Source organism: Phoca vitulina, unplaced genomic scaffold, assembly GCF_004348235.1.
Source record: "Phoca vitulina isolate PV1807 unplaced genomic scaffold, GSC_HSeal_1.0 scaffold3, whole genome shotgun sequence".
In the NCBI taxonomy this organism is placed as follows: domain Eukaryota; kingdom Metazoa; phylum Chordata; class Mammalia; order Carnivora; family Phocidae; genus Phoca; species Phoca vitulina.
In genome coordinates, this window is record NW_022589706.1 from 56,378,511 (window position 1) to 56,390,401 (window position 11,891).

Here is an 11,891-nt window from a genome sequence, read left to right on the forward strand (position 1 = left end):
ATACATGGCAATGAGAATAAATTAATTATGGCTACATGAAGTAACACAGATGAATCTTACATAAAAAAATATTGAACAAGAGGCCAGTACATACTCTGTGTTTCCATATATATGTATAAAATTCAAAACCAGGAAAAACTAATCTGTTGGATTAGGACAGTGTTTTCTTGGTGTGGGGGAGTAGGTGGTAGTAACTACAAGAGGACAGAAGGGGGCTTCTGCAGTGCCAGTAAAGTGGTGTATTTTACAGCTGTACACTTAAGATCTGTGTACTTTTCTGTACATTATACTTCAATAAACGGTTTAAGGAAAAGAAAAAAGAGAAACCAACCTACAGGATAAAGAGATTTATTTATTTACCAAATCCACAGATTATACAAGAATGACCAAGTCAACATATAACAATCATAATTTTAAAGCCAGAAAAATGGTCAGAATTTACTTTAATAAGAATAAATAACACCATAACTAGGCCAAAAACTAAAAGTATATCTAGCACAAAGGAAACTTTGCTTAAAACTAGACAAAACAAGGTTTTAAAAACAAGTTCAGTAAGCCGATATGACACTGCTGCCAAAACAATGAAATTTAGGGCTAGTTTAACAAAATTATCAAGCCAAGATAAAGTGAGGCAATAGTTTCATTTCATTGTCCATTAATGACTACAAATGAAATGTCACAACTTAAGAAACACACTAAAAGAGTGTATCTAGAAAAAGAAGATCTGGGGTGGTAAAAGAGAAATCTTGTCAAATAATGGTTAAAAAACAAGGGATGTTCAATCAGGAAAAGAGAGGACGACTTTGTGGGCTTACCACATCTTTGAGTAGATAAAGGGCTACCATTTAAAATAAGACACAGATTTATTCTGTATTGCTCCAGGAGACAAAACCAGAACTAATAAGTAGCCACTAGAAAGAAGCAGTTTTCAGGTTCAATTTAGGAAAATCTTTCCAATAATTTACAGTCTTCCCACAGTAGAATGGACAAAGTATCCAAAGCAGAGAATCACTTACCAGAGATGTTAGAAGGAGAACTTTCCTACTGTGTGGTTAGAGTAAATCAGTGTCTCCCGAATCTAATGCATATTAATAAAACAAATTTCCACAATTGCTACCACAAAAGCCCAACAGGTCTGGATGAGGCCTGGAATCTCTGTTAAGAAGCCTCCTGGGTGATTCTGATGCACTCAGCAGCCCAGTGGCTCAGGATCCTGTATTCAGAAACCACATAATTATATGGCCTTTAAGATTCCTTAGAACAGCTTCAAGCAAAGTTTTATCTTTGCATATCAAAAGCACTTTAGCAAAATAGAGAATATCTGAAAGTGCATGTCACTTTGACCAGTCTTCAATTTTTTCTCCCAAATTCATATAGCAAAATTATTGTGTACTCAAAAGTACTATTATTATATAAAAGAACTTCTCTAACCTGGACTAATTATAAAGAAATGATAATGTTCATTTTTATAGATGTTTACTGGAAATCTATTATATGCCAGTAAACAAAAATGACACAACCCAACCCCAAGGGAACTCACAATCAAATCATCAGGAAATTATAATATTGTGTGCTATCGTAAAGAAGTAAAGAGTGCTGTGGGCGCATACAGAAGAGGAGTGATAAGTATATAATATTCTTGTGTGACCACTCTGTCCTAAACTTGAAGATAGGGGATGCAAATTAAAAGAGAATTGTGAGAGAATGATCCAGAGGTAGAGAAAGAAAGACAAGGAAACTGAAGGAAAGAAGCATAACAGAAACCTTTAAAATATTTTATTTTTCCATTTTACCGGCACTTAAAAAAGTATTAGAAAAGCTGGAAAAGTATGTTTATGGCTTAACGACAAGACTGTGTTTCTTTTCTGCAAGGAATCAATCAGGAGGGAAATCATGGTTAGAATCAATAGTGGAAAGAGAAATAGAAAAGCCAGTCCCTGAGAGTGGCAGAAGAAAATAAAGAAATTAGAACTAGAATAGACAAGCGTCCTTGGGGGTTACTACAGCAAGCGGCTCTTTACTCTCATCCCAGTCTTATCCCCTATCCCCATCAGAACAAGCCCACCCACATTTTATAAGAATTAACTTTGGCTTCTACTTGATATCACTAAAGGCAAATCCCTAAGTAGTTCCCTCTTCAAAGTTCTAATACTGTTCTGTTCTCTGGTATTACCTCAATAATACTTGTTAAATCACCTACAGAAATAGGCCAGATTAAGTGATAATATAGCAATATACTATAATCTTGGTAGAATATTACCTTCAAAGACCATGCTGTAAAAGAATATTATCACTGGTTACATGTTGACTCAAGGAGACAGCAGAAGGAAGAAAGAAATGGTTCTAAAGCCAGCTGTATTAAAGCTTTGAGGCTTACCAGGATGTCAGAACATAAGGGTAGGAATTTCTCTTTTTCTCACTGACGTATCCCCAATGCTTAGAAGTGCTCAGAATGTAGCAGATACTTAATGAACATTTATTCAATGACTGAATCCCCAAGTAATCTAAAATATCACACAAGCACACAAAAATAAAAACTGAAAAACAAAATATAATGGAAAGAGAACTACATCAAGTTCAAATGATACCTCTACTACTTTAATTAAAGTCTTGAGCAAAGTGGGACTACTGCCTATTTCAAAGGATATAATAAAATAGTAAATGTGATATCATATGTAAATGCTCCTACCTTAAAAGATATTCACTCAGGTTAACTTATTTTCAATCTGTTAAATGACAAGTAACAGTAAATGCAAAACATATTTCTTCAGCTTGTGAGAAAGAATGACAGAAGTAGGTTAGTAGAAAATGCATATAGATTTCAATAACCTATGAACAAAGGTTAACCTAAACCAAAGGAGGAACTTAGATATTTGCTATTCATTCACCTACAAATCAAAAATCAAAAATTTCTTGGCCACTATTCTTTATCCCAAGCACAGTGCTAGGTATTAGGGATAAAAAGAGCTTATACAATAAGCTTTGGGAGTGCATAAACTTTATAGTTATTTGTCAAAAATAACAGATAGGATTATATGATAGAAGCATAAAAATTTCTAAAAGAAAAGGCATATAGCTAACAGTAATTGAGAGGTAAGCTGGCTATTTCCCCAGAAATGTCCAACATCAGCATTACCTTAGTAGCTTACTTTAACTCCTTATAAATATTCAAGAAAGACAGAACAAATTTTTGTTTACTAAAGTTAATTTCAGCCTCCCTAGCTAACTATATACTTAGAAATAAAGATAGCTTACTACTGTTAGTATTGGACTACAAAGAAAGAGAATATATCTACCTTCCTAAAGCCGTAACTCAGATAACAAAACAAGCAAACAAAAACAAAAAATTCATTTTTGTTCTATTTCAGAATAAAACAAGGGTAGGTTTCTCAAACAAAGAATAGAGCATATCCTTTAATGGTATATATTTCTCCAATCCAGTGTCAAGATACCACTTTATGACAGTACACTTATTTCTAAGTCATCTATCTAGAGTGACGAGAAAAATCATTACCTGATTTGTAGGCATTTTCGGCACATTCACCTTCCACATCTGGGCTTCCCTAGAGATTGCCTTTTCCAACAGGAAAGACAATCTCTGGTTTTCCAAAGGCCCTGGAAACTTCATGATATCCTCTGGATCTGCCTGCCTCCCAGCTTGATGTAGTTACCTATAAAATCAAATATAAAAGGGATAGTACCTAGAGTTGGGGGTGAAGGGGGCTTTTTCTTTAATTCTTTAATTATAAAATACGCTGAGCGCTGTATAAATATGTTGGTTCTTATTAAACAATTCATAAAACAAAATAAGAATGTTATGAGGCAATATAGGGTTTTACAGCTCTTTAAAACATATTAAAATGTTACAATAATAATCAGTTACCTAAACATATTTACTTTAAATTTGAAACTCAGTTGTAAAGAGAATAAAAACATGGCCATATAACTGATAGAACTTACAGACTCTGATGAAAATACATTATTGCGCCTCAAATTGTGACAACAAATTTTAAATCATGGGATTTTTATATTAGCTATTCTTAATAGTGGTCCCAAATACTCCTCTTAAAAATCTCATCAGATAAGGGTTACTAACCTTTTTCTTCATTAAAAAAAGTTACATCCATTACATTAAATCCCACCCATTCCCGTATAATCGGTATGAAACCATCCCCTTAAGTATAAAACCATCTTTATTTGTGCTTCCAATTAATAGTGTCCACTAGCTACACATATGGCCATTTATATCAGAACTGAATAAAGTTAAAATATAATTCCTCAGTCACACTAGCCCCATTTCAAATGCTCAATAGCCATATGTGGTTAGTGGATACTGCATCAGATAGAAATGTTCCTTTTCTGCACTATCACTGGCAGAAAGTTCTACTGGAGAGTGCTGATCTAGAAAAACTCAACAATCAGGTGACTGGCCCTCTAAAATGAGCAAGCCTAAAGAGCAACAGTCTAGATCAGTGCAGGGCAACTGAAAGTCCAGGACCGATGTCTTTAGGTTTAAAAAAAAAGAAAGAAAGAAAGAAAAGAAATTAGAGATTTGAGAAGTACAACCACGTGTAGAAAATTAGACTGAGGGGTGCCTGGGTGGCTCAGCTGATTAAGCATCTGCCTTCAGCTCAGGTCATGATCCCAGGGTCCTGGGATGGAGTCCCACATCGGGTTCCTTGCTCAGTGGGGAGCCTGCTTCCCCTCTGCCTGCCGCTCCCCCTGTGTGCTTACTCTCTCTCTGAGAAATAAAAAAAATTAAAAAATAAAATAAATAAATCTTTAAAAAAAGAAAATTAGATTGAGAAGCTGAAGATATGGCAAGACTCAACTAGATTTGATGAAAGCTAAGGAACTGAAGAGGTTTCTGAACTTCAGAAAAAAAGATTATGCAAGAAGGTAAATGTAATAATATACCACAACATTTACATAGCAATAATAGTGAAAATACTGAATAGGGACTTTAATGAATAGATAAAACTGCATTGGGAAGATGGGAGGTATTAGAAGATAGAATGAGCACTACATCTTTATATGTCACAGTAGGCAAAACATAAATAATACCTAAAACTGAAATATCAAAAGACAGTAGGGCAAGTTATTTGAAAATATGATCTTAAATAACAAGAGAGACATATAAGCACTCAGAGGTTAACCTGTGAGAAAAGAGTTAGAAAATCCAGTAACAGGAGAATGCTATTCTTCATTATAAACCTCATATAACTATTTCATTTTTCAACTATGTACCTGTATTATGTATGTGCTTCAGATTTGTGGGATTTTTAAAAAATTTAAATACCTAGAATTAACATATGAAAAGTTCTTATTTTTTAAATAAAATTTAAAATTAATTAAAAAAAGCAAATTACAAATTTCAATTTCCATGCCCCCTTCACCCCCAACTCTAGGTACTATCCCTTTCTTATTCATCACTTCACATACTTTGCCTATTTGCTATAGAATCTACTGCAGACTACCTCTGGTTAACTGGATTGTGATTTTTTTCATTTTCCTTCTTTAAACTTCTGAGTTTTTGCAAATTTCCTATAATAAGCATTAAGTACTTTTTGTACCAAGAAAAAAACAGTACATAACAGAGAGGAAAAGAAATAATACCTAACCCAAAAGGTCCATTTCAAAGGTTACTTCTTCCAAGAACTCTTGATTCTCTAATCTGGTGTGATTTCTCTCCCTTCTGAAAGCAGCTTCCCACTATTTCCCCTATGAAATGATAAACATTATGATACTGAAATGCTATCTACCAATATTTTTTTATCACTCATAGAATCCTGATGAAACAGGGACTCTGCCAAAGATTGGTTTCAATCTTTGGGGCGGGGCCAAAAACAAAACAAACCCAAGTCTAAACTCTCTTTCACAGGCCAATTCTTCAAATGTTTGAAGGTGGCTAGCATGCCCACCAATTCATCTTTTTCACAGCTGAACTGTTCAGGATTTCCTCACATGACATGACTTTTGCTCTTCTAAATGCAGTCTAAGATCATTAGCTACTTTTTTGAATCCATACCACACTATCAACTCTTAAGACTTTCTAAGGTACACTCTTAGGAAAATTCCCTCTCCACCTGCCCCACCCCATTGTGCACATAGTTTTGGAGCCCCCTTTTTTGGCAGGGAGGGGGGACAACCTTGTTCAGGACTGTAAATGTATTCTTTCTTTTTAAAAAAAGGTCATCTTGTTATATTCCATCTACTGTTACATTCTGCTGAGATGATCTGAGATTCCAATTTTGTTGCCTTGGTACTTTTCTCAGATCTTCCGTAACTAGATAAACTCACTATAATTTCATCTAAAGCAGATATAAATATTAACCTTAGAAATGGAGTGTAAACTAGATGACCATCTGTCAAGAGATCTTTAGAATAAAAACACCTATACTGGATGGAGATTAAACTTGGTTTATTTATTGGTTCTAAGGCTTCTTCTATACCTTATTTTTTTTTAGAGATTTATTTTTAAGATTTTATTTATTTGACAGAGAGAGACACAGCGAGAGAGGGAACACAAGCAGAGGGGAGTGGGAGAGGAAGAAGCAGGCCTCCCACGGAGCAGGGAGCCCAATGCGGGTACCCTGGGATCATGACCTGAGCTGAAGGCAGATGCTTAACGACTGAGCCACACAGGCACCCCTAGAGATTTATTCCTTTTAAGATTTTATTCATTTGAGAGAGAGAGACAGAGAGAGCACAAGCAGGGGGAGAGGCGGGGAGAGGCAGGGAGAGAAGGAGAAGCAGACTCCCCGCTGAGCAGGGGGTGGGGGTGGGGGGGTTCGATCCCAGGACCCTGGGATCATGACCTGAGCTGAAGGCAGACGCTTAACCATCTTTAGTCTGTAATTTATTAACTCTTGTCAAAACTTACCAAACTACTTCATTCTATTAGCTACACCCAACAGGGTGGCTCACCAGGATCCCCCAGCCTTCTCAACACACCCCAATGGCTGGCTGCTCCTGTGATCGCTCTTCCCTCAAAATGTTTCCTCTGAAGATTATTTTTAGGAGGGACAGATGGGGAACAGAGAGGGATACATAGGACAAATCATGTAAAGAATAAGACAGTTCAAGAGATTCCTGTTCTCCAATTTCCTACAGTTAAGACCCTAAGTAAGATTTTCAAATACTTAGACGCTTTAACAATTTTTTTAAAACAAAGGAATCTGGGTCAAAGAAGTAATCACAAGGAAAATAAGAAAATACTTTGAAGTAATGAAAAAGAAAACATACCAAAACTTACGGGATGCAAGTAGAGCAAACTATACTTAAAGCAAATCAGAAGAAAAATTAGAGTGGAAATTAATGAAGGAATAGAAAAATAGACAAAATCAATGAAACCAAAAGTTGGTTCTTTGAAAAGATCAACAAAATTGGCAAACCTCTAGCTACACTGACCAAATAAAAGCAGAAAGGATGAAGTAGTAAAATCAGGAATAAAAGGAGACATTACTACCTATGTTGTAGCGGAAAAAAAGGTGTTATAAAGGAATTTTATGAACAATGGTTTGCAAATAAATCGGACAACTCTGCATGAAATGGACAACTAGTTAGAACCACAAATTATCAAAACTACCTTTAAAAAGAAATAGAAAAGCTTAAGAGCCATATAACAAGAAACTGAATTAGTAAACAATTGTCAAAGAAAAGCCTATGCCCAAGTGGTTTCACTAATGAATTCTACCCAAACATCTATAGAAAAATGTTTAAAATTCTTCACAAACTCCTCCAAAGAGTAGAGGAAGAGCACTTCTCAACTCATTTTATGAGGCCAGTTAAGCAAACATGACAACAGCATTATAAAACTACTGAGAACATCTCTTCTAAACACATATGCAGAATTCCTCAACGAAATACTAGCAAACTCAATCTGGCAACATAAAAAAAGGATTACATACCGTAATTGAGTGGGACTTAGCCCAGGAATGCAAAGTTGGTTTAACATTCAGGAAATCAATTAATGTAATACACCATATGAAGAATAGAAAATAAAGGAATCATTCTTTGCTCACACTAGGGGAATGTAACAAAGGATAAAGAGTTCAAATTTCCTTTATCTTTTAAAAATAAGGTATAAATAATCCAAGTGAAAGAAAAAAGGACGGAGGAAATATTCCAGATCAAATGAGACTACAGAAAAATGAAAAGTTCAATATCTGACCCTACACTCAAGCCTGTACTGGGAAGATAAAATGCTATAAAGGTCATTATTGGGCCAACTGACATAATGGGAACATGGACAAATTAAAGTATCAATGTTAAACTTACTACAGTTGATAACTTTACTGTGATGCTGTAAGAACATCCCTATTCTTAGGAAATACACACTGAAATACTTAGGAGAAAAGGGCCATAATATATGCTATATATATGTATGTACGGGAGACAGAGAGGACAAATGATAAAACAAACGGGGTGAAATATTAATGATAGATGAAATGATAGTTTCTTTTTGAAATTATTTACAAGTTAATAATGTGGACAACCCCCTCCCCCCCGCCGGGGGGCCAAACACATTATCGATGGAAGTGCTTATATTAGCAGGATACCTTTTACACTTCTTTTCTGAGATTCTAGTAAGACAGGGTGCCTGGGTGGCTCAGTTGGTTGAGCATCTGCCTTCTGCCTGGGGCATGATCTCAGGGTGCTGGCATTGAGCCCAGAATTGTCACTGTTGCATTGTTGGGCTCCCTGCTCAGCGGGAGTCTCCTTCTCCCTCTGTGCTGCGCCCCCCCCATACAAATAAATGAAATCTTAAAAAAAAAAAAAAAAGATTCTAGTAAGACAATGATACAGTGAAGAAAGCATTAGCTTGAGTTTTACTTTTCTTACTGATAATGCATTAGCCTGTTTTCTAATGTGTAAAATAGACTGAGTTACATGAATAATGAAACCTGCTGAATAAACCTCAAAATACACTTAAAATATAATTTTACTGTTTTAAATACTAGAACTTTTTAGTTGTATCTAATTATTTTATGCCATTAATCATATCCAGAATTTTGAATGCTCAGATAGAAGTCTCTAGGAACTAAGAAACAAAAAGACTGTTTTGGTTGGCATATTCCACACACTTCTAACTTTATGATAGTTTAACATTTCTCCTGCCAATCTTTCAATTACTTCTGTTTCTTTCTCCGTGTTTATCAAATAGCTTAATGTATGAGTGAATAAAGTTATTGTACGGCATAAACTATACTGTAAATCTAAATACAGAGCCTCCTGCTATTCTAAGGAAAAGTACTGCACGGTGTTGGGTAAACACAGAAACTTCATTAATACAGAATTATTATATTTATTATCACCAATAACACCAATTCCATTTATAATTTTGTACTGATGCAGACTTCTGGATCTTAGTTCCCATTCTAAGAGGGATTTATTAATGTGACCATCTCCTTGACTTCATGCCCCCAACCTAATAATTAACTACAGGTACTTGTAATTCCGAAACAGCCCGCTATTTGTTTCCCTAGCTCCATGCCTTTCCACGCAGTTCTTTCAGCCTGAATGGTCCTCCTCTAGCTGGCACTCCCCTTCCTACAGAGCTGTCATTTGCAAAGGTCTGCTACTAGTACCCTGCCTTCTTACATCTGTACTTAGACATAATTCTACTTCTGCATTTAATTGCTGTGATAATTATTTGTAGACCTGTCTCTCCTACTAACCACGAGTTCTTTGATGGCAAACACTCTCCAGAGTTTAGCACTACGTCTAACAAACAGCTCACACTTAAGTTCTTAATAAGTCAAAGCAATGAGTGCTTACTACTTGGCCAGATACTGTTCAAAGTACTCTGCCGTATTAACTCATTTAACCTTATGCAACCTCATAAGGTTGGTATTATTATTAAGCCCATTTTGAAGATGAAGAAACATGCACAGAAAAGTGAGTATCTTTCATTTTTAAAGTATTATACAATGAGAATAAAACATGTATACACACTCTCAGCTTCCAATCTTGACCAAGAAACATTATAGAGTTCCATTCTAACCTACTAGGAGTCAAAATGCCACATAAACTCGGTCATCTGTAATTGAAAATCTCTACCATGCCTTCCCAACACATGATGATTCTAACTAGTCTGCTCTTCATCAGTATTAAGAAATTTATCCTAGACTAGAAATTCAGAATCTCTCATCTTTCTGGTTCCAGATTAGCAAATCTAAACCCTATTGATTCTTTCTTAATCTACTTACCCACTCCCTTCTATTTCAGCTACCACAAACGATGTGCAAAAGCTGGAAGCAAGTAATACTATCTTTAATGTTTTCAACAAATTCATTTTGGGATAGAGACTATATAGCATAGTCAGACTGCTCGGGTTTGAATTCTGGCCACTGGGCTCTAGCTGTGTCACCCACGGGGTAAATTAATCTTGTGGACCCTCAGTTTTCCTCCTCTGTAAAATGAGGCTCCTGAACTACCTGCCTCACAACGAGTCCTTGTGAGGATTCAACGAGTTGCAAACCGCTTTGAACAATGCCTGTCAGATAAAAAGCTTCAACAAGTGTTATTAACAGCACACTCTGCTCCTCAAACGCTGAGGCGCTCCCCACTGACAGAATAAAAGCTAAATACTTAAGCTTGACATTCAAAGATCTTCAGTCTGATTCCAGTCTACCTCCCCAGGCATACCTTCCACTATTTTGCTACCCAATTCTCAACTCTTGCCCAAATGACCTGCAATGGAACCTCTAGCTCAAGAGAGGACCGTTCTGCCCTCTTTTCAAAATTTCGGTACTTTTCTACCTGCCTTTCAGGGTTCAACTCAAATCTCACCTCCTCTCCAATCTCCCCCACCCACCCAAACCTGGGGTAACGTTCCCCTCCCCCCCGAATTCCCGCAGCACTGGCCGTTCAACGGCTCGTTTGGCATTCACTCCGCTTTGCAATGTAAATTATACTCCTCTGGCTCCCGCAGTAGCGTTGAAGTCTAAGGGTGGGGGTGTGTCCGCTTCTTTGTGTATTAGACCGGCTTGCGGTGCCTAAAATGTGCACGAATAGGCAATCTGCTGTTGCTACGAAAGTTACTCGCTGACGGAAAAACTGGCCCGAAAGGGAACACGACAGAGCCGTTTACAAACTGGGCAGGTGCCGAACAGTTCTGGCATGGAGAGGAGGGAGTGGGGGGGTGGTCCCGAAGGTTTCCTTTGAAGAGGGGAGGCGGGGGCCGGGCCTTAGCCAAGGAGCGCGCGGCTCCGGGAGCTTCCCTTCGGGAAGCGCGGGGTGGCGGTGGAGGGGCCATGGGGGGGGGGGGGGGCGCGACGCGGGGCGCGGAGACGCAGCGAGTCCCCCCGCCCCCTCACCTTCTCCTCTTCTTCCTCCTCCTCCTCCTCCTCCCCGGCGGAGCTGTAGGCCTCACAGTGGTGACGCGGGGTCATCCGGGGGCCCGTTACCACCCCATTTTCCTCAGCGCGCGGCGGCGGGGCGCGCGGGACAAGGACGGGACCGACTGAGGAGGGAGAAGAGGGGGAACCGGGCCGGGGGGGGGGCGCGGGCGCTGGCGATCGAGCGGGACGCACGGCTGCGGCCGGTGGGTCAGCGAATTAGTTCCATGACTCCCCCGGACCTGAGGCTGCCGCGGCCACCGCCGGTCCCACTCTTCCAACCGCCGCCGCTAGTGCCCGGGTGGGGAGGGGGTTCCCTCTCGCCATAGGGCGGCGGGGGCCGGGGAGAGGCGGGGGGTGAGACCGGCTCTGCCCCTGCCCGGGGGAAGCGTCTTCGAGGGGAAATGGTGAAAGGGGGGGAAGGAGGGTAAAAGGAAAAAAAAGGAAGGGGAAAGGGGGGAAAAAATAAGAAAAAGCGAGACAGAAGCGCTGCCGCGTCCGCTCGCGGGGAAGGCTGGGGAGGGAGGGGAGGGAAGGAAAAAGTGCCGG

At 38.7% G+C, this 11,891-nt stretch overlaps 1 protein-coding gene across 2 annotated transcripts in view; it reads right to left on the reverse strand.

Moving 5' to 3' along the window:
• The window catches only part of CCNI (cyclin I), a 33,442-nt gene extending 21,590 nt beyond the window's left edge, over nt 1–11,852 (reverse strand). Inside the window, exons 1-2 of one of the 2 annotated variants that reach the window (XM_032400588.1) lie at nt 11,322–11,851; nt 3,515–3,671 (exon numbers count right to left, since the gene is read on the reverse strand). In XM_032400588.1, the coding sequence (XP_032256479.1) occupies nt 3,515–3,628 (114 nt within the window). In that variant the 5' untranslated portion in view covers nt 3,629–3,671; nt 11,322–11,851. Of the gene's footprint in view, nt 1–3,514; nt 3,672–11,321 lie in introns of both variants that reach the window. The other variant, XM_032400589.1, reaches the window with a different exon arrangement.
• Between the last annotated feature and the right edge of the window lie 39 nt (nt 11,853–11,891).